The sequence below is a fragment of the Heptranchias perlo genome, chromosome 6 (assembly GCF_035084215.1).
Source record: "Heptranchias perlo isolate sHepPer1 chromosome 6, sHepPer1.hap1, whole genome shotgun sequence".
In the NCBI taxonomy this organism is placed as follows: Eukaryota; Metazoa; Chordata; class Chondrichthyes; order Hexanchiformes; family Hexanchidae; genus Heptranchias; species Heptranchias perlo.
The window spans coordinates 42,022,659-42,046,931 of NC_090330.1; the positions used below are offsets into that span (position 1 = coordinate 42,022,659).

Sequence of the window (24,273 nt, forward strand, 5' to 3'; positions counted from 1 at the left end):
ATAAGAAGTAAAACGTGGGAACGCAGCAGCATGGTCCAGAACTAGATTTCAATGGGCCATGGAAAAGCTGACACCTATTGTTAAAAGTAACAAATAAACTTTTTGCACTAAAACTGGAAGATCTACCCTGCCATCTTGTGGACATAAAGATTTATACATATTTGCAACACAACAAATTGCTCTGTATCATTCTAAAGTTCACATACATCAGCATACACTGTGTATATTTCAGATTAGATATTTTTGGAGCTGGGAAAGAGAGGCTGTCCACAGCTATCAACTGATAGGAGTTGAAATTCTGCACTATGGATTCAACCACATTCCATGCTGTACTGCTACATCTGTAGCAACTAGAGCAGTCACTAATGAAATTTGCCAACTGAATGATACAGGTTCAAATGTCCATTCAGACAAGCAATGCGCAACCCAAGAATGGATTTGAGCACTACACTGTTTATCGGCTTACCTCAGCTTTATTCTTTCCTAAAACTCTCAGATTTTCTAGTTTTCTATGAACTGGTGCATAATGTTACATTAATAATAGAGTAAAGAGTTTTAAAAGCAGTCTCTGATGTACAGTAGTGAACATACAGGATATAAACAAAAAATATGCATGGGCCATCCATTGGCAAAGATGGAAATGGAAAATGAATTGGATGGAATTTTTATTATTCACTGAAAGTATCCTGCCTCACCCTTACAGCAGCTTTATCACTGGAAGCACTATAGCAATGAAAGGTTATGGGATGGAATGTTTTAAAAATAGTCTGTACAGTGTCATTTGTAGTTTTAAAAAAAGCCTTGATACAAATATCCATTTCTGCAGAGGATACAGTAAATGTCAGTAAAGCTGCTGTAGATCACTGATTGTCTCTGGCAGGTGAGCAGTCTAATAAATGGAATAATCTTGCTGTTACCAGGGTATCCCAATTAATGCTGCAATGCCTTCTGCTTTAATTGGTGCCATGATCTCTATTTTAATAGAAGCTCCCATATTATGGGGGTCAGGATGAACTGAACTTGTGTAATTGTAGTCTTCATTTTTCCTGAGGTTAGGGTTGTATAAAATAGCATGACAATTCCATTCTCTTAAATTCCTGAATAAATAAAGGTTCATCATTATTTTTTTTCTTTCAGATTCCCATGATGCAGTTCTGAGATTTAACGCAGCTCCTACACAAGGTTATGAGAAGGATGTTGGAAGCAAAACTACTATTCGTGTTATTAACTCACAAGTGAGTGATCAAATACTTATGTAATTTTGCTTAACTTTATATTAGCAATAAAATACACTTTATATATATCCTGGGGTGTTGATTATTCTATCTTTAGTCTCAAAGCAGAGGATTGCCCATTCATAGTCAATGGCCAGAAAATCAAAGGGCCTTGGATTTAACCCTTATCACTTCAGCATAATTCCCAATTAATTTTGATTATGTTGGAAGTTTCTGTATGCATGTGCTAATTTCACTTGTTTACTCCATTTTTAACCAGAATAATTGCATCAGTCAAAAAGCTTAAAACTTACAAAGGGTGGGAATTGGCTTATTCTAAACACAGCTGCTGTTGGGATAGAATCACAGAAATTACAGCACAGAAGGAGGTCATTTGGTCCATTGCTCCTGTGCTCTTTTAGCATTCAATCTAATCCCATTTCCCTATATCCTTTTATATTCTTTCTCCTCAAGTTTCTAGCCAATTCCCTTTTAAATGATGTTGTAGCCTTCACCTCAATAACCACCTGTGGTAAAATATTCCAGCTCTGAAATTCCATAGGGTTCTCCTAGTCCCCCCCCATACTCCATCAAAAACTGCTGGAACCTCCAGAGAAACAGCATAAAGGTCCATTTTCAGCTATTAATGCCATTTGTCTGGATGTCCTGCCAATCTCCTGCGACCACATCACATATATATTTGTAAGGGAGCGGGGCGGGATTAGCGGGATTTGTGAGCTACCAGAAACAAATACATTTTATTCTGATTTCATGTATATGCTAATTATTCTTTAGTACACTCACCAGATAAATATTTAAACAAGTTAACAGGCAACACAGACTTTACAATTTAATTTCTTCCACCTTAGAACATTGCGTTCTCTTTTAAATGCTTTTGTGTAACAGTTCTTCTCAGCTGGGAGGACAGGCGAGGCGAATAGCATAGCCTCTTCCAATGATAGCCTTTAATCGGCTAGTAACAGGAGTACAGAATGGGTGCTGACACAGCTTCCGTATAGCTATGCTTCTGCTTTTCCCTTTCCTCCTCTTTTCCCCATCCACCTCGTTAACTGCACTCCTGGTGAATAAGGTGGGGTCAGGATTTCACTTCTGGGGAACTGCAGGAGAACACCTGTGTCCTACCATTTCAAAACACATCTTCCTTATTCATTGAAAGTTTCAGTGTCCCTTCAGCACACAGCAAGGTGGATGGGTAACGTCCTTACTCACTGTCCCACCTCATCTTCTGTATCAACATTATTTAGGTGACTGTAAATAACAATGGCTAGGTTGGCATCATTGAGTATTAGATACTACGGTTATTGTAAAGCATGAATGAGTGAAATGAAATGCTACATTACTTGCAGCAGCAGGGTTATACTTATTCATTCCATTGGCATTCTGCATTCTCCCAGAATTTGGAGCACCTAGAGTTAGAGGAAATCAGAGCTCCAGATACATCCTGCTACTTAGCCAGTTGCACATGTTTACATCTATTCACAAGTTTACTTGTGAAAGAGGAGAGGTCAGACTTGCAGTGATAAATAGATCAGTTTCAAGGAAGGTCATGATAGGCATTGGTTTCTAAGGTACTGCATGGATTCCCAAGGTTATACTGGAGTCAGCACAGCATCTGATTACATATTGCTACTACATGGAGTAGTTGAGGCAAATAGCATTGATGCATATAAGGGGGAGTTAGATAAATATGAGGGAGAAAGGAATAGAGGGATATGCTGTTAAAGTGGGAGAAAGCTTTTGTGGAACATAAACGTAGACCATTTGGGCCGAATGGCCTGTTTTTGTGCTGTACATTCTATGTAATGTAATTTTAGAAGGTCAAGTATAGTATAAATTTTGGACCAAATTGATAGTATGACTGAAAGTAACAGGAATTTTTTTGAAACATGTACATTTTGAAAGTGACGAGGCGGGGGGTGGTGGAGGCAGGGTCAATCTTGGCTTTCAAAAGGGAACTGGATAAGTACTTGAAAGGAAAAAATTTGCAGGGCTACGGGGATAGGGCGGGGCAGTGGGACTAGCTGGATTGCTCTTGCATAGAGCCGGCGCAGACTCGATGGGCCGAATGGCCCCCTTCCACGCTGTGACCTATGATTCTATCTAAAGAGTTCAGCAACTGCTTATAAGGAATATATTGGCCCATAAATTGCTCTGAGCGACGAATCAGCAGTGGTCGCCGCTCATTAGATGTAAATTCACCCACTAAGTTACCGCGTTCTTTTTGGCAGCAACTTCCTTGAACTGTGAGTTCAAAAAACATCAGCGTTCTTTCCTGGGCTCTAAGTGGTGAAAGGATCTCTAAGGCCCCTCAGCCAATCAGCTTGAAGCAAGCTATGCTGTGAGAACCAGGAAGTGCAGTTCATTCACAAACAGCACAGACTAAAAACCCAGTTGTGCCCAATAAGGTATTATAAAATGACAAAGCAAAATAAAGATTAAAAGGCTCAGATAAAAAGAGACAGAAGGAAAAAAAGTGAAAAAAATTTTAACTTTTTTTAAAAAAAGTGTCCAAAAACTTAATCAAAAGTAATGAGACTCCACATTTTTAAAAGTTAATTTTTAGTGCCAGAGAGGTTGTTTGACAGTCATTAAGACTTATCACGCTGTTGAAACTTAGTTTAGACTTAAAAACTGAGCGTACCGGTTGTGGCAAGATTAGGTCGTTTCCAGCTGGGCAGAAGAGCAAGTTGACGCTGGTCTGTTGATTCCATTCATTGCAGCTGGCGATATCCCTTTGAGGCGAAGCGGTCAGATCGCCAGCAAACCAGGAAAAGCAAGTTCTGGATTTCCATGTTTGACTGCACATGTGCGGTCGCTGGAACTTGCTCTTCAATTTCGCCACTAATAATGGTGAGCGCTGTTGATATCACTATTATTTTGAAAACAATTTCGGGCCCATTATTTGTATTAGCGGAGCCCTAGTAAAATTGAAGTCAATGGGAATCAGGGGGAAAACTCTCCAGTGGATGGAGTCATAACTAGCACAAAGGAAGATGGTAGTGGTTGTTGGAGGCCAATCATCTCAGCCCCAGGACACTGCTGCAGGAGTTCCTCAGGGCAGTGTCCTAGGCCCAACCATCTTCAGCTGCTTCATCAATGACCTTCCTTCCATCATAAGGTCAGAAATGGGGATGTTCACTGATGATTGCACAGTGTTCAGTTCCATTCACAACCCCTCAAATAATGAAGCAGTCCGAGCACACATGCAGCAAGACCTGGACAACATCCAGGCTCGGGCTCATAAGTGGCAAGTAACATTCGCGCCAGACAAGTGCCAGGCAATGACCATCTCCAACAAGAGAGTCTAACCACCTCCCCTTGACATTCAACGGCATTACAATCGCCGAATCCCCCACCATCAACATCCTGGGGGTCACCATTGACCAGAAACTTAACTGGACCAGCCACATAAATACTGTGGCTACAAGAGGAGGTCAGAGGCTGGGTATTCTGCAGTGAGTGACTCACCTCCTGACTCCCCAAAGCCTTTCCACCAACTACAAGGCACAAGTCAGGAGTGTGATGGAATACTCTCCACTTGCCTGGATGAGTGCAGCTCCAACAACGCTCAAGAAGCTCAACACCATCCAGGACAAAGCAGCCTTCTTGATTGGCACCCCATCCACCACCCTAAACATTCACTCCCTTCACCACCGGCGCACAGTGGCTGTAGTGTGTACCATCCACAGGATGCACTGCGGCAACTCGCCAAGGCTTCTTCAACAGCACCTCCCAAACCCGCGACCTCTACCGCCTAGAAGGACAAGAGCAGCAGGCACATGGGAACAACACCACCTGCACGTTCCCCTCCAAGTCACACACCATCCAGACTTGGAAATATATCGCTGTTCCTTCATCGTCGCTGGGTCAAAATCCTGGAACTCCCTTCCTAACAGCACTGTGGGAGAACCGTCACCACACGGACTGCAGCGGTTCAAGAAGGCAGCTCACCACCACCTTCTCAAGAGCAATTAGGGATGGGCAATAAATGCCAGCCTCGCCAGCGATGCCCACATCCCATGAACGAATAAAAAAGTTTGAAGGATGGGCTATTGTAATATTGAAATGGTAAAAATAAAGATCATTGGGTATCAGTGGAGCTAATGAAAGAATCACTCACAAATTTATTTGATTTCCTTGAGCAAGCAAGTAATTCATGTTTCAAAAGATGTTTGACAATCTAGTGTACAATAGATTTTCATACAATTTATAGTACCAAAAGGAGGATGGTGCCATCCTGAAATCTGACCTTTGTTGCTACAATAAACTAAACTGCTAGTTGAATACTAACTTAGGTCAACAAGACTTTTAGCAATAGGTTTCATGCTGGTGCAGTGCAAATGTCTGCCAATTTACTCAGGCAACAGGACCTGGAGCTCCAATTCTTAATGCATTATATCATTCCTTAGATAAGGAGACCAAAACTGTACACAGTACACCAGGTGAGGTCTCACCAAAGCCGTGTACAATTGTACGACTTCCTTACTCTTATACTCAAACCCCTTTGCAATAAAGGCTAACATGCCATTTTCCTTCCCAATTGCCTGCTGTACTTGCATGCTAACTTTGTGTTTCTTGTACCAGGGCATCCAAGTCTCTGGACACCAACATTTAAAAGTTTCTCACCATTTAAAAAATATTCTGTTTTTCTATTCTTCCTACCAAAGGTGAATGATGTCACATTTCCCCACATTATACTCCATCTGCCACCTTCTTTCCCACTCACTTAACCTGTCTATATCCCTTTGCAGACTCTTTGGGGGTGATTTTGAAACCCAGGAACAGGTGGGTTGGGGGCGGGTGGGAATTGATAATTGTTTTTTTGGGTTGCGACCGCAACCTGGCTTTATTTCCAGGTTTAACGTCGGCGTGTAGAAGTCCAGGCTTCCCACTGGGAATGCAAAGTCCAAAAATTTTGCGGTTGTGACCCAAATAAACAACTATTTTCAACTCCCATCTGTTCTTGGGGTTTAAAATCACCGCCTTTGTGTCCTCCTCACAGCTTACTTTCCCACCTAGCTTTGTATCATCAGTAAACTTGGATACATCACACTTGATCCCTTTATCCAAGTCATTAATATAGATTGTAAATAGCAGAGACCCAAGCACAACTTTTGCAGCACCCCACTAGTTACAGCCTGCCAACCTGAGAACGACCTGTTTATCCCTACTCTGTTTTCTGTCCATGCTAATATGTTACGCAAGATAAGGGCTCATTGGGTTGAGGGTAACAACTTTTTATGTGACACGTTATCGAATGCCTTTTGAAAATCCAAATATACGACATCCACTGGTTCCCCTTTATCATCTACCCTGCTAGTTACAGCCTCAAAAAAACTCAAATTTGTCAACCACGATTTCCCTTTCATAAAGCAACGTTGACTGCCTAATCATTATGATGATTTTCTAAGTGCCCTGTTACTACTTCCTTAATAATGGATTCCAGCATTTTCCTAATGACTGATGTCAGGCTAACCGGCCTGTAGTTCCCTGTTATCTCTCTCCATCCTTTCTTGAATAGCAGGGTTACATTTGCTATCTTCCCATCTGCTGGGACTGTTCTAGAATCTAGGGAATTTTAAAAGATCATAACCAATGCATCCACTATCTCTCCAGCCACTTCTTTTCAAACACTCAGATGTCAGCTCTCAAGTCCAAGGGATTTATTGGCTTTTAGCCCCATAAGTTTCTCAAGTACTTTTTCCTCTACTGATAATAATTACTTTAAGTTCCTCACTCATTAGCTCCTTGGTGCCCCACTAATTCTGGTATGTTTTTTTATGTCTTCTCTGAAGACAGACAATATTTGTTTAACACATCTGCCATTTACTGATTCCCCATTATCATTTCTCTTGTCTCAGCTTCTATGGAAGCAACGTTTACTCTCGCTAGTCTCTTCCTTTTTACATTCTTGTAGAAGCTCTTACAATCCGTTTTTATATGTCTTGTTAGTTTACTTTCATATTCTATTTTCTCAATTTTTTGACATCCTTTGGTAGTTTCTAAAACTCTCCCAATCCTCAGGCTTACTATTCTTCTTGGCAACATTATAGGCCTTTCCATTTAATCTAATACTATCTAACTTCTTTAGTTAGCCACACGTGGAGATTTTATTTCTAAATGGAATGTATATTTGTTAAGAATATTGAAATATTTCTTTAAATGTTTGCCATTGCTTTTCAACAGTCACCCTTTAATTCCATTTCCCAATCTACCTTAGCCAACATGCCCCTCATACCTATGTAATTGGCTTTATTTAAGTTTAAGACTAGTTTTAGACTGAAGTACATCACTCAAACTCAATGTGAAATTCTATCATATTATGATCACTCTTCCCCAGAGGATCCTTTACTATGAGATTACTAATTAACCCTGTCTCATTACACAATACAAGATCTAAAATAGCCTGTTCCCTGGTTGGCTCCATGAGGTACTGCTCTAGGAAACCATCTCGACTGCATTCCATGAACTCGTCCTCTAAACTACCTTTGCCAATTTGATTTGCCCAGTCTATATGAAGATTAAAGTCCCCCATGATTACTGCATTACCTTTGTTACAAGCTCCTATTATTTCATGATTAATACTCTATCCAATGATATAGCTATTAGGTGGCCTATAAATTACTCCCACCAATGTTTTCTGCCCCTTATTATTTCCACCCATACTGATTCTACTGCCTGATCTTCCGAGCCAAGATCCTTTCTCACCACTGAGCTTATGTCATCCTTTATTATTAGGGTTACACCCCCTCCTTTTCTAAACATCATGTACCCTGGAATATTTAGTTCCCAATCTTTGCAACCATGTCTCTGTAATGGCTATTAGATCAAACCCATTTATCTCTTTGTACAACTAATTCATCTAGCTTGTTACAAATGCTCTGTGCATGCAGAGAAAGAGCCTTTAATTTTGACTTTTTACCATTTTTTCCTGCTTTGACCTTACTTGTTGATGCTCTATTATCAGTAAACTCTCTGTCCTTTCCTGCCACACTCTGCTTATCTTGACATAAATCACTACACTGCCCTGTTGCCTTGACTACTCATTAGAGTTCTAAATTTCCCCTCACCTGGCCCCCCTCCCTTCTTCTTAGTTTAAAGCCTATCTACAACCCTAGTTATTCAATTCGCCAGGAAGCTAGTCCCAGCCCGGTTTAAGTGGAGCCCATCCCAATGGAACAGCTCCCTCTTTCACTAGTACTGATGCCAGTGTTCCATGAATCAAAACCCCTGTCTCCCACACCACTCTGAGCCACACATTTAACTCTCTGATCTGTTTGTCCCTATGCCAATAGGCATATGGCTCAGGTAGTAATCCAGAGATTATTATCTTTGAGGTTCTGCTTATTAATTTCAACCCTAGCTCCTCAAACTGTCTTAGCAGAACCCCATTCTCAGTTCTACTTGTGTCATTGGTTCCTACATGGACCACGACAACTGGATCCACCCCTCATGCTCCAAGTTCTTTTCCAGCCACGAGGAGATGTACTTAACCTTGGCACCGGGCAGGCAACACAGCCTTCAGGGCTCTTGGTTGCGGTTGCAGAGAATAATGTCTATCCCCCCTGACTATACTATCCCATACCACTACCACATTCCTTTTTACTCCCCCCACTTGAATGGCCCCCTGTACCACAGTCAGTTTGCTCATCCTCCCTGCAGTCTTTGCTCTCATCTATGCAGGTAGCAAGTATCTCATACTTGTTGGATAAGTTCAAGGGCTGAGGTTCCTCCATCACTGCATCCTGGGTTCCCATATCTGCCTGATTCACAGTCACACCCTTCTGTCTCTGACCACTGACCAAGTCTAAACTACTACCTAATTTAAGGGATGTGACTGACTCCTGGATCAAAGTGTCCAGGTGACTCTCCTCCTCCCAGATGCATCACAATGTCTGCAGCTCAGACTCCAGCTCAACAACCCTGAGCTGAAGTTCTTCAAGCTCCAGACACTTACTGCAGATGTGGTTGCCTGGGATCACACTGCTCTCCACAAACTCCCATATACTGCAGTTACAACACACCACCTGCCCTGCCATCACTTGTTGAACCAAAATTTATTTATTTACTTTGAGTTTTTAATCTCTTGCTATTCTTTGTCTTATTAAAGAATTAATGTAGTTTAAGTTATTGATTTAAGCTCTTAGTTAAACCTCTGCCCTAACTTAGAAAGAAAAAAAAGTAATACTTACAAACCAATCACCTACTTTCTGCCTGTGATGAATTGACTCCAATTGTGTCTCTCACTCTACCCCCAGGCCATCTACCACCATTTTATTGCCTCCCACTCTCCCCTCGGGCCTTCTGCCAGCCAATCACCTACCTGCTGTCCTGTGACATCACTCCTTGATCATTTTTCAATCCCACTGAATTTATCCTGAAGATTTACCACCTCCACCACTCCAAGTGAGTTTAGGCCTTTGATCCCCAACTTTTATTTACTTGCCTTTGCCTCCCCCCTCCCCCCTCCCCCCTCCCCCCCTCCCCCCTCCCCCCTCCTCCCCCCTCCCTCCTCCCCCCCCCTCCCCCCCCTCCCTCCCTCCCCCTCCCCCCCTTCTTTTAAAGTTCTATGTTAAATTTTAAACTAAATTTTAATTTCAATTCACCCACTACTTCAACAGAGACCCCCTCTCACCAAATTCTCAAGTTCCCACTCTGTTAGCAATCCACTCCGTTCGTTCTGTGCTTAGCCTGACACCAAGTCTCATTGATGTCACAAAGGGCTGAGGTTCTTCCCATTTGACTCCAGATAATCCTGCAAGCCAATCCCCAAACTGTCAGCATGATCCAGTTGGACAAGTGTGGGAAGCTTACCAGTGCTCTGTACTGGGAAACTCTATGGTTTTATTTGGTTAAGCTCCAGCAATATCCTTGGACATATTTGGTGATGCCCAACGTGTGCCTAAGTTCTCTGATCTTAAGTGGGGTGTGTCCTCACAATGAAATAATTTGCACTCTATTTTACGCAAAGGGAGGTTCACTTATGTAGATTTTTCAGGGATTGTTTTGGACTCTTAAATATGGTGATGGATTTCCATGCATGTCAGAAACTCAGCTAACAAAACAAATACAGTTAGGTGTGAAAAACATTAACCGTGAATGTATAAGAGTTTGAACAAAGAGATTTGGAGGTGGTGACTGAAAACATTAATACTCAGGAAGAGAATGGCCAATATTGCTAACATAGGGCCACATTTTCCGTTTTTTTAAAAAAAACTGGAAAGATGCCAATTTATTACTCACAAATAAAATTAGTAGAGAGTGCTATTTTGAAATCTGAAATTTCTAAGGTGATGAAAAGCATTCAAATCAAGATTTACCTGTAGTAATGACTCTGTAATGCTTTTCAAGCAGGTAGTGAGCCACCTTATTGGAATAAATGTTGGTTTGTTAATGTAAATGTGAACTGCATAATGAATAATGCTCAATGACAAGTGAGAATAACCTGATTTACCTACTAGGTCCTGCACATAACAGTAATGTCGAATGAGGTTAGGTTTTTTGTTAGGGAGGACGGCCCCTATATACGCTGAGGAGACAAGAATCAAACCTTGTATCAACTACTCAGGACCTGCCAGGGGATCTGAAAGAAGTTATACAACTGAAAGAAAAGCACAAAGGTAAAGCAAGAATATTATTGTCCGAACCACTGATTTGCAGTTTTCACAGAAAAATGGACAGAGAGGAAGAACTCCCAGTGCAACTGACTCCTCGCTCTGCTGTACCTCTCACTCCACTGATGTCTCACTCCATCAGAGTCTCTGACACAACAGATATCATCAAATCTAATATAATATTTAGTAGATACTGGGGGTGAAATTGGTCTGTGTCAGTCAGGTGAAATGGGCTCATAGTGAATCGGCAGCACATTTTACACCATGCCAGATTTTCTTCTTCATTGTCATTGAAAAAGGAAATCAGTAAAAGAGCTCTCCCTCCAGTGGTGGCACTGCAGGATGTCCACTGGTAGGGAGGTGTAATTACAGCATAACAAGCTTACATAGGCAGTTCCCATTATAAATGTGGACATAAGGATTTATAATGGAAAAAGTTGACATGAAGTGAGCACAGATGTAAGATTTTTAATATATTACCAGTTACAGCATTGGACATGGTAAGTTGGAAAATATAGTCACTCACTTGTTTCTGCTGTTTCTCTCTCTGTCTTTGCTTCTCTCCTCTAAATCTTATTAGCTTCTCTCTATCCCCTTCAGCTTCTCCCTCTGTCTTTTTCATCTTACCTTTCGGGTGGGAGGTGGTGTGGCATAGTGTGCCAGGTAATGGAGCTGACTGAACAGTACATCCGGAGAAATTAGGTACATAGGCTCAAACTGCACAATCCAAATTCAGCTCACAGAGTCACAGGTCCGAGCAAAAATATCAACTCCGAGCTCAGACTTTTGGGAGAGGCTGAGGCCTTCACATAAAAACTTTAATGAATGCATAAAAGACACAATTCAATTGATAAATGTAATCATGCTATTGCAAAATATGTAATTTTTGCGTTTTTTACTTTGTTTAAACCCTTATTTTGGATATTAGAAATTTCAGTTACTGAGGGAAAAATGACAAATGAAAACATTTTCAGAAAGCATTTTATGATGTGCAGGAATCCAGTGGCTAGTTTGTGCAATCAGATTGGAAAATTTATAAAGGCAAAACCTATTATAGATTTGACATAGAAATTTATGATGGAGGAAAAGGTGACACAAAAAGTATGACAAAAAATGACAACAGGAAGTCACATTGTGCAGATAGGAAGTGTGCACAGATATTAAATATATAGATAGATATAACACGATAAAAATGAAAACAGATAATAGTCATAGCTGCTTCAGGAAAATAAACATAAACAGAAAAAAATCTAGATAAACATGTTGTATTAGAACCTGAGAACTACAAGAATGCATCCATGTATATTTAACAAATATATAATACAAACACTGGCCACAGAAATTAAAACAGTATATACACTAATAAATAATAATAAGGAGCCAGAGACATTACATCCAAGGGTGCATTTACTGTAGCTTTACCACAGTAGCAAAGCTAAAATTAAGATCTAACTCTGACCTGGAAGGAAGTATTGTCAGACCACCTGAAGGACACAGTCTCAAACTGTTTGGGTTTAATACCATGGAATATAAATATTTCGACAATGTGGATGTTCAGGCCCATGCTCCCTCCTCCCACTGTGGTTAAAACTTAAATGTTTAGAAAGCATGAGCGGGAGCATCCACATTGTCTAAACATTTATAATCTATGTGCAGAGCTCTCTCCCAAAAAGAAATTTGCAATTCAAGCCAGATAATATAAATAAGGTACTGCAGTTACAGATCTCAGATGAATAGCTATAGTTTAAATGCATCATAAATTTGCAACATCTAAACAAAGACCTGTCAACGGACAGAGACAGGAAATCCTGCAAGAAAGAGCATAACATTGCATGTGATAACAAAGTGCCCAATTGGGTAAATGTGCTTGTTTACTCATTATGTACCATCCACTCTTTTCACAGAGGAAGGAGAAATCAGAGTTTGAGAAGCACCTGAAGAGCACCATTCGCCTAAGAACCAGCTATCACCACTCCCACTCGTTGCAGGCACCGACACAGAAACAAACTCTACGTGAAAAGATGATTGTGATATTTGGGAGGAGGCATGAGATGAGGCACCGAGGATTGATCATGAGAGGATAGCAGTAGTGGGTGTTGATGAATACTTGTTGATGTTACATGGCAGAGGTCCAGTGTGGGTTGTATGGGAAGACAGGACTTAATGGGCCTGCTTTGTATGGAGGCTATTAGAACATGGGATCCATATTGAACTGTTGTTTGTCTCTGTACACAGCACTGCAATGTGATCGGGGCCCCAATTTTAACTCTGGGCCAGTTTTTGGCAGGAGAGTAGCTGTGTGAGTTAGAAACTCACCCACTGCTCCAGAAATGAGGCCCAGGGTATTTTCACTCCCGGGCCTCATTTAAATCCCGTCAGCCAACTTCACGCCCATTCCAGTCGGGTAGTTGGTGAGCAACGGTGGAAAATAATGCAGCCCGGAGACCTCCCACCAGATAGGTGGCAGGATCATCCCACAGGGGTCTCGCGATCTTACTCCTGCTCCTCTTCGCCCCACAAGGAAAGTTAAACATTTTTTTTAAAAACTTACCTTTATGGGCCTCATCTGGCCTCAGGCCGTCAAGTTAAAATGCAATTGGATCCCAACAATGTCATTGGGACCCGACATGCATATTAAAAAAAAGGACCCTGCTTGCTTTGGCCAGGTGTGCTTGCTGTCTGCTCAGAAGTGCAGGTTAAAATCGGGAACCTGTCAGCTTTCGGTGTCTCCAAGAAGGTAAGTAACCCGGGCGATTTTAACTGCCCATCTGCCCTGTTTCTGTTGGGCGGATAGGGTTAAAAACACCCCAATGGTTAGGTTGGATCAATAGTTGTCTGCACTACGGTCTAACATTAAGCATGTGGCAGCACCTGCTGCATCTTTAGTGGAAACCTCACTTACACAGAGCATAGGCATGGTAGGACTACCTCTCATGAATGGTCTAACTAATGTTTTGAGTTTTGGGGTCCAATCTCCAAAATGCAGTCATGGCCAATTGCAAGTCTTTTGGAGCGCAATTACAGGGAACCATGAAAAAGAGATTCTGAGATGCCATTATTCTATGCTCAGACAGATCAGTGGGCATCATGAAGAGATGCCCTTCAGGAGTTGCACGGGGTAGGGTAACACAGGAGGTTAACACGCACGAGCAGCATTTACACGCAATCTTGCAACCCCTACATGAGTGATAGTAGGTGTTGTCTCTGAAAGAAATGAGCCTACAGTTACTACAACAAAGGATACCCCTGGCAATGATGCAGGTTTATCAGTTAGCTTCAGATACAGGTCTTGGGGCTTCTGTATCCCACACCGCATCCATCAGTGCTGCCCACTCACCCAGGGGAGCACTTAACAGTAAAACAAATAAAGATGATTTGGCTGACCCATGCATTATAATTTTGAGGTTTCTTTACTCTTTTTTAACTCTAGATATTTTTGGCTTCTGTGTTTTCAAACTATTTTTGTATGTGTGCCCGAGCTCTCTACATCCCTGAGAGAATGGTTTCACTTCCCAAATACCTTGGTAAATTTGCAGCGTGTCCAGGGAATGAAGAGAGAACCCTGCTTAATTTATTTCAGTTATTGGCTGTCACATGTCCTCGTGTGATGCTCCTTGTCTTTTAAACTGCAAAGAATAGGAATTATTTTAAACTAGGAAAGATAAATAAAATCGTTTCTAATGACGAGCCTTTTCTTACTCTACAATGTATATTTAAATTATTCCTATTTAAGAATTGTGGGCATGTTTTGTTTAATTGGAAATTATTATCTTACAGCTAGCACGCTGATTAAATGCCATAATCAAGCAGGATAATGAAACACAAATAACTTTTATGGACTTTTTTGTTAAGTTGTGAAGGAATAGGAGTGTAGTTAGTATAATATCAACATAATTTATGGTTATGAATAATTGATCACTTACTACTATTTTCATTCTTCTTAAGGTTTAATTTATGCATTATTGCTGTTGGGTTCAACAACATATATTATGATTTCTTTTTGAATAATTAAGCCCCATTGTGTAATCTTTTTCCATCTCTTAACTATTTTGTGTAGTACCTTAGAGGAATTTAAATTAACAAATTGCCACAATTGCTCAGATTAAGGCATAAATTTTGTTCAAGTATTTTTTTAAAATAATGTTTTGTTTCTACCCTGATTTGCAGATACTTGTTAACCCAGAACACAAGTTTAATAATAGCACTCTATTCAAGAATGTTGTTCTGGTGGCCTGGGATCCTGCACCTTACTCAGTAAACCTCCTTAAGGTAAGAGGGACTGATGGAAAAATTTCTGCTGGACATTTAAATGGTGAGCATTATTCCAGAAAGGCACAGTGTAGTAAAAGAGATCATCTTTGTGTCAGCTTAGCTCAGTGGTAGCACGTTCATCTCTGAGTCAGATAGTTGTGGGTTCAAGTCCCAGTCCAAGACTTGAACACATAATCTAGGCTGATATTTCAGTGCAGTACTTGGGGAAATCTGCAATTCTGAAGGTGTTTTCAGATGAGATGTTAAACTGAGGCCCTGTTTATTTGTTTAGATGGATGTAAAAGATCTGATGGCACTATTTGAAGAAGAGAAGGTCCTTGTATCCGGACCAACATTTATCCTTCAACCAAAACAGATTTAACTGGTCATTTATCTCATTGCTATTTGTGGGACTTTGAAATGTGCAAATTGGCTGCTCTGTTGTCTATATAACAATGACTACACTTAAAAATAATTCAACTGTGAGGTGCTTTGGGATATTTTGAGAATGTGAAAAGTGCTATATAAATGCAAGTTCATTAATTTATGGAGCAGGGTTGAGTTGGCTAAGAAATCAAATGATGAATGGAATCAGAAATGAACAGTAAACAAGCAGTCAGTTTATTTGTAGCACGTTAATCGTTCTTTCTGTATTCTCTATAACATCAGAGAGCAGCAACACTAACACTACCACCATAATCCTTCAAAAACCACACACAGCAACACATATAAACAGGCAAAACCCTATCTGGAAGGTATAGATAAGCAAGTGATTTTAGTAAAGGAACTTATAGTGAGATACACAAGGATGCTGTTTGTTTTCCAGGGATATTAAAAATGAGAGGTGATGAGGTAAGAGGATAGGATTGAAACAGTCAAAGTATTACTTGTGGGGGGTAAATGATAATATGGATAGATCAGATAAACTGAGAAATTAATATAGTAATATGGGGATCAAATGAAGATTATGAATCACTACTTTCAGGAGTGGAGATGAAAGGTTATTATTTGGTTTTCACAAAGCACAAAACAGTATTCAGAATTCATTTAAATAAGCTCCCCCACTTCAAATCAAATGCTAACCTTTAATCTCTACTCCTGAAAGTAGTGATTCATTTCAGCACTAACTATATTAATTTCTCATTTCATCTGGCCTTCTATCCATGTTATCATCATTTATCCTCACATGTAATACCATGACTGGTTCAATCCTATCCTCTTTTCTCAGCTTGTTAGCCCTCATTTTTATATCCCTTACCCTTTCCCTGGGAAACAAAAGGGCTTGTTAACATCAGCATCCTTGTGTATTGCACTAAGTTTCTCTATTAAAATGGCTTGCTTAGCTATACACCCGAGATAGGATTTTGCATGCTTATATGAGTTACGGTACGGGGTTTGTGTGGAATTACGGTGGTCATGCTGTGTTGCTGAGCTCTGATATTATAGACACAGTTAGGATTAGATCAATTGAGGAATGCATATTAAAAGAAACTGAAAAAAGAGGGATCTAAGATTTTTAGCTATGTAACAAGTGGATGGAATAAAGATCAGTTACATTCTTTAAGAAGTATTTTAAATAGATTTACTGGGGGATCACAAAACAACAAATCAATTAAGACTTCTTCACATCAATCTCCTAATAAACATTGAGCAAATTCCAGCTCCACTCTAACCCTTTTGGAAATCTATACAAAGGTAAATAAAGGAAATATTATGAAGAAAATCAAGCAAATGCCTAGAAGACACCAGGACTAATTAAATTTACATTAAATTACGTTTATATGAAATTAAATTACATGGATTTAGTGTTCTTAAAATGTGCTTCATCATTTACTGGCTATATAGTATTGAAGTCACAAACATGTTAAACTGTATTTATGTCATTTATAAAATATGATTGAATTGGTCAAAAGATTACAGTTTAATCATTTTCCAGGGTTACATGGAATTACATAGAATGTACAGCACAGAAACAGGCCAATCGGCCAAACAGGTCCATGCTGGTGTTGATGCTCCACACGAGCCTCCTCCCACCCTTGTTTGCCCAACCCCATCAACATATCCTTTTATTCCTTTCTCCCTCATGTGTTTACCTAGTTTTCCCTTAAATACATCTATGCTAGGCGCCTCAACTACTCCTTGTGATAGCGAGTTCCACATTCTAACCACTCTCTGGGTAAAGAAGTTTCTCCTGAATTCCCTGTAGGATTTATTAGAACTATCTTATATTTATGGCCCCTAGTTCTGGACTCCCCCACAAGTGGAAACACCTTCTCTACGTCTACCCTATCAAAACCTTTCATAATCTTAAAGACCTCTATCAGGTTGCCCCTCAGGCTTCTGTTTTCTAGAGAAAAGAGCATCAGCCTGTTCAATCTTTCCTGATAGGTATAACCTCTCAATTCTGGTATCATCCTAGTAAATCTTTTTTGCATCTAACCAAGGTTCTATGCAAGTTTGACATAACTTCATTGCTTTTCAATTCTATCCCTCCAGAAATGAATCCCAGTGTTTTGTTTGCTTTTTATGGCCTATTTAATCTGAGTGGCTACTTTTAGTGATTTGAGTATCTGTACTCACAGGTCCCTTTGCTCCTCTACCTCATTTAGACTCTTTTTTCCAAGGAGTATGTGGCCTCATTATTCTTCCTATCAAAATGCACCACTTCACAATTATCTATATTGAAATTAATTTGCCAATTACACGCCCATTCTGCAAGTTTATTAATGTCTTCCTGTATTTTGCTGCAGTCTTCTTCAGTATTAACTATACCCCCCAATTTGGTGTTGTCTGCAAATTTTGAAATTGTATTTCCGATTCCCAAGTCCAAATCATTTGGAAAAATGGTGAACAACAGCGGCTCCAGCACCGATCCTTGTGGAACATCACTTCCCACCTTTTGCCAGTCTGAATAACTACCTTTAACCCCTTCTCTCTGTTTTCTGTTTTGTAGCCAGCTTGCTATCCATTCTGCTACTTGTCCCCTGACTCCACATGCTCCGACCTTAGTCATGAGTCTACTGTGCGGTACCTTATCGAAGGCCTTTTGAAAATCCAAATATATTACATCTACTACATTACCCTTGTCTACCCTTTCTGTTACTTCATCAAAGAATTCAATAAGGTTGGTCAAGCATGATCTTCCCTTTTGAAATCCATGCTGACTATTCTTTATTATATTTTTGGTTTCTGGATGTTTTTCTATTACATCTTTGAGTAAAGATTCCATTATTTTTTCTACCACCAACATTAAGCTAATGGGTCTATAGTTCCTGGACTAGTTCTATCTCCCTTTTTAAATATAGGAGCCACATTAGCTGTCCGCCAGTCCTTTGACACCATTCCCTTTTCTAATGAATTTTTATATATCTGTAATAGTGCCTCTGCTATCTCTTTCCTAACTTCTTTGACTGTGCAGATGCAATCCATCCAGATCAGGGATTTTATCCTCTCTAAGTTTGATTAGTTTATCAATTATCTCCCCCCTTTCTATCTTAAATGTCTTTAAGAGATCTTTTTTGATCTCTTCTTCTAATGCCATGCCCACCATATTAGTCTGGTAAATACTGAGGCAAAATAATTATTTAATATTCCTGCCATTTCACTGTCATTACTTATGAGTTTATCGTGTGTATCCCTTGGTGTTCCTATCCCTATCCTGATTTTTGTTTGTTATTTATGTGTCTATAGAATACTATTTCTTTTTATATTCCTTGATAATTTAATATTGTAGTTTCTCTTTGCCTGCCTAATTGTTTTTTTTGACTTCTTTCCTAACCTTTTCATATTTCCTTTTGTCATCCTTTTCTTTATTATCTATGTACTTTAGTGTATGGCTTTTTCTTTAATTTCAATTTTGCCCTTATTTCTGGATTCATCTGTGGTGTGTCATTACTGGCTAGTTTGTTCTTGCTTTTTAGTGGAATATATTGCTCTTGGACTCTATTGATCACCATTTTAAATTTTCCTACTACTGTTCTATTTCTTTGTTTGTCAGTAAATTTTTCCTGTTTATTTTCCCTAGTTCCTTTCTCATCCCCATAAAATCAGTTTTTTTTCCAATTTATTACTTGGTCTTTGTCTCACTTATGTCCTTCTCAATCTTTATCTTCAACCTCATTATGTTGTGATCACTATTGCCTAGATTTTCCTCTACATTTACTTCTCTAATTTGTTCTGGTTCATTTCCCATTACTAGATCCAGCAGTGCTTCCTCACTTATTGGGCTTTTTACATATTGGGTAAGAAAGGAGACCTGCACACATTGGAAAAACTCCATTCTCTGTACTCCTTTACCTACCTCTTCTTGCCAGTTTATTTGGGGGTAGTTAAAATCTCCCTTGATTATTATTCTATGTCCTTTACTCATTTCACATATTTGCTTACATATTTCTTTCTCCATCTCCTTTCCGCTATTAGATGGTCTATAGTATACCCCTATTAGTGTGATCGATCCCTTCATATCTTTTATTTCATATGGACTCTGTTTCGATTCTTCTGTTAGTTATGTCCCTTTTTCTACTGTCATTATGTTATTTCTAATTAGTACAGCTACCCCACCACCTCCCCCCCATTTCTTCCTTCCCTATCTTTTCTGATTATGTTATAACCTGCATTATTTAGTTGCCAGTCCTATTCTTTATGTAGCCATGTTTCAGTTATTCCTACTACATCTGGTTTCTCTCTGTGGATTATTGCCTCCAGTTTCCCTGTCTTATTTTGGACATTGCTGTACAGGCTGTTTAATTCATCTTTAATAGTTGTTCCTTTTACTTTATTTTTAACTGTCCTTTGTACTTCTGTTTTATAAATGTATTTGTTCCTTGATCGTTTATGTTATCTTTATTCCTTACCCTGGTCTGACCTTTACACTCATCTCCTGTTTCTTTTATCTTTAGGCTTTTGTTATTACTACCAGATCCCTCCCCCCATCTTGCTAGTTTAAAGCCTTTTCCACTATCCTATTTATTCTTTCCACTAGGACTCTGGTCCAATTCTGGTACAGGTGGAGCCCATCCCAGTGGTACAGCTCCAGTGTCCCATGAAATGGAACCCCTCTTTCCCACACCAGTCTTTCAGCCACGGATATCCCTTTGCCAATTAGCACATGGCTGGGGTAATAATCCTAAGATTATCACTCGTGAGGCTTTGCTTTTTAATTTAGTTCCTAGTTTATGATATTCCCTTTGCAGGACCTCCTCCTTGTTCTTCCTTATGTCATTGGTGTTGACATGAACCACAACAACTGCATCCTCCCCCTCCCTTTCCAAGTTCCTCTCCAGTTGCTCCGAGATGTCCTTTAGCCTTGCACCAGGTAGGCAACACACCCTCCTGGACGCTCGGTCACGACTGCAGAGGACGCTATCTATCCCCCTAATTATAGAATCCCCTTTGACTACAACCTTTCCATTCTGATCCCTCCCCCATTTTGGACTGCCTCATGCTCCACAGTGCCATGGTTAGCATTCTTGGCATTGTTCCTGCAGCCTTCATCCTTATCCTCACAGGTATGACCTCCTTCTCTACCTCTCCTAGGTTCCCACTACCCTGCTGACTAACAGTCACACTCTCCCCTGATTGCACTTGTGCTGTCCTGAGGTGTGACTGTACTCTGGATGTAGCCAGAGGGTTAAGGATAGTAAGGGAGATGAGTGGCAGTCATAAATGATCTTGTCTGTGAGCATGACCTCAAAGGTATATAGTCCTTGCATGATGATGAGGTTGAGGGCATAGCATTGGAATGGGTGGAACTGTAAATGTGTAGTTTGAGTTTCAGTGAGGACTAGATGGTGGAGAAGTTGGATGAGAGGATGGAGGGCAGATCAAGATGCAAGTTGAAATTGCAGAGAATGAGTAGTTGCTCAGTGCAGAGATTTAGTAAAGACAGCAGGGATGAGATTTTGGTGAGGAAGTCACTGGGGGATGTTATAATAGACAATGTGGACCTTGAAAGAGAAATGGGAGGGGTGGTAGAGAGTGAGGTACTGAAATATGGAGAAGATGCCAAAGGAGTTCTGGACAGGGCAAGATTGAAACTACAGATTAAGGTCTTCCAGTGGATGTTTTACAGGACAATATAAAGTGGATGGATAATGGGGATCAGAGGGGAGTTACGGAAAGAGTGATGGAGAGAAAGTTGGAGACGTTAATCCCTGTGGAGTACAGTGAGTGAGATTTGTGCCAGTTGAAGGGAATGGGGCAGCCTGCATGGCTTATAGTTGGTGTGACAGGGGGCATGATGGCTCAGAGGGAAGGGCCAGAAGGAATCCATGGGCTTGAACAAAAGGGACTCAAGCCTAAGACAGCAGTGGGATAGACCAAAAAGGAGCAATCAAGAGGGACACAATGCAAGAAAGTGGAGGAAATTCGTGAGTCTATGTGATACTGACCAGGATGAGGAGATGGGAGACAGGAGATGAAGGGCATGACTAGAAGATGGTCAGCAGAGAGGCAAAAATTCTTTGGTCTGGAGCAGCAGCTGAAACATGCGTGTGGGTGGACACAGATTGTTAGCCTTCATTAAGATATACAAACTATTCCTCAAACATTTAATTCAAATTATCTGATAATTCAATTTTGTTAGCACTAAGTTTTCACTTTGCTGTGTTATTTATATTGCTTAATTCAAATTATTGGATAATTCAAATTATTTTGGCATGAAAAACAACCTTGATTGTTAGAAGGAGACTATATAAACCAGCAGGTAAACTGTATGTGATTATTAAAAGTTTTTTAGATAGCAATTTGAGGGTGGTGGTCACAATCTGGGACCTGGTTAGTGTTTGAAGTCTGGAGTCTGTCTGGTGGTTGCAAAAACCAACCTGGTTGTCTGTCTGTCAGAAAATATCTGCATTTTATTATTTGTTCTTGGGATGTGGGTGACACTGGCAAAACAGTATTTATTGCTGATCCCTAGTTGCCTTCAGGGCGTTAGGAAAGTCAATCACATTGTGTCATGTCTTATGATGGAAATTTGGAACCAAGTTGTCTGTGATAGACTCAGTAATCTGTTACCTGACCCAGGCAGATCTGCAGTACTCCAGGGCACTCTTGATTGACCTGCCAACCTCACTCACCAATAGAATCTTGTTCACTAATAAGAGGTAGAACTGATACTTGATTTCAATGGAAATGAAAATCGGGCGGGTTCTATAAGGGGAAGGAGATCCACTTCACCAATTTACTATCCAAGTGGTGAAGGTAAATTTAACCTCAAACTTTCACTTATCGCACTTGCCTTGCAATTAAAATGTCATATAATGACCTTGAATTTCTATGATGGCAGCCCCAATCTCCCACTGTAAGATCAGAGGAAGCCCTGGAGAACTGGTGTAAATGACCCTTTTCAGCTGTTTACTCCAGGGGTTCCACTGATCTCCCACCAAATTAACAGTTGGCAATCAGGAGAATTACGACGGAAATTCAGAACTAATGTTTTGTCAAAGTATGCTGTATTTTAATGCCAGTTTTAAATTGTGTAGCTTTTAATGTAATTATTTTCTTTAAATAATCAATCATTTTTAAAATTGCACCACTGCAAAGCACTTTGAAATGTTTTCCTACGGTAAAAGTGCTTTATAATCAAGTTGTTGCTATAATCACTGCAATTTGAGTCCATTAGATACCATATCTTACAGTCTGATAATGAAGTCCTCATGGCATTTACGACCCAAAGCAGAATGCTATTTAGGCGAAAGGTTGATATGTTTAAGCATTTCCAGTGTGAGACAGCAGGAGGAAATAAACTCTTCCCCCATTTAACAGCACATTTTTAACATCAAAAAAAGATTAATTCCAGTCTTATGCATCCCTAAAACAGGCTGTAATTGATGATTTAACTAATGTGCAGATTCTGTTGGAATGGTGTTTAATATTAAATAATGTATATAATTGGATGATCACCACCCCAAACAAGGCAAATTGTGTTGTGATATTAGCATCTGCAGGATAATCTGGTAGCAAGATGATAATTTGAGTGCACATATACGTTAATTTTCTTTTCATAAAACATTTAGCAAGAACTGAAGATGTGGGTGGTTTGCTACTGAATGTTTTAATCTATATTTAATATTGTGCAAATATTTTGCAACATTGCCAATTAAGGTGTCAAAAACTTAGCCTGGAACTACTTGTTTGTGTGCAAATCATGGGCAAACTACTGGTTAATAAAATTCTTGGGAGAGATCTCCCGTGCTGGTTTACCCACAATGTTCCTGCTTTCAGTCTGTGAGTTGGTGCTATGGGAATTCTCTCCTGCACTGTGGGCTAGAAGGGAGCAGCACTAAATCCTCTAAAGTATCTGTGTGCTGCAATTAGGAGCTAGTTAAGTACCTGGAGCAGCATAGAGAAAGTAAAGTTGGCTGATCACTGGTCACATTGCTGCAGATGCAGTCCTTATTGACTAAGAAAATCCATTTTCATTTGCCAGAAGGAGCAAATCTTTCCGCATGAGCTCAGACAAAGAAGACAGACTCTTAAAGGGACTGATACCCCCCACCCCCAACCAAAAGTACTTGCTGCGAAGGAGGAGGTGGCTCAAAGCTGGCAACAGCAGTCAACCACCATAATCCTGGATATAGCTGGTTCACATGGAGTCACTGTCAGTGCATAGCCAAGAGAGGTCTAGGGCCAGCAGAATCCCAGCAGGTTTGCAATGGTATCCTGCAACCAGCCATCATATTTCCATTAGGAAATCACAAAGGAGCTGTAAGAGGCTAGGGGGTCACAAGTGACATATAAACTGGCACAACAGGAAGATATCATTGCAAATTACATTGACACCATTCATGGCACAAACAATTAACAAAAAAGCAAAAACTTATGTGAGCAACCTCCAGAGGTCCCTTTAAGGCCCGTTGGTTAGATCACTCAACGCCTAGAAAAAATGGGACCAGCATGAGCATGCTTTGCCCATTTCTCCATGAAAATTACAATTACAGCCCTACAGCTGGCGTAGGACTCCGATTTGCATATTTAAAATCGCCTCCTGCCTGTTTTGGACCGGAATACTGGATACCCATTTAAAAGCCTGCCTGAAAATTGAATCAATCCGGCAAATGGGTGTCCAAGGTCTACACAAAATTTTCCTCTGCCAATCACATATTTTTCAGGCGAAAATAGGTGGCCGGCAGTTGAAAATCTCCCCTTCCATGATTATTCCTCTGGAATTAAAT

General features: G+C 40.2%; 1 protein-coding gene across 1 annotated transcript in view; it reads left to right on the forward strand.

Moving 5' to 3' along the window:
• Positions 1–24,273, forward strand: part of LOC137322510 (beta-galactoside alpha-2,6-sialyltransferase 2-like) — a 66,717-nt gene that overhangs the window by 16,729 nt on the left and 25,715 nt on the right. Inside the window, exons 2-3 of the mRNA XM_067985437.1 lie at positions 1,138–1,235; positions 15,017–15,118. Coding sequence (XP_067841538.1) covers positions 1,138–1,235; positions 15,017–15,118 — 200 coding nt within the window. The remainder of the gene's footprint in view (positions 1–1,137; positions 1,236–15,016; positions 15,119–24,273) is intronic.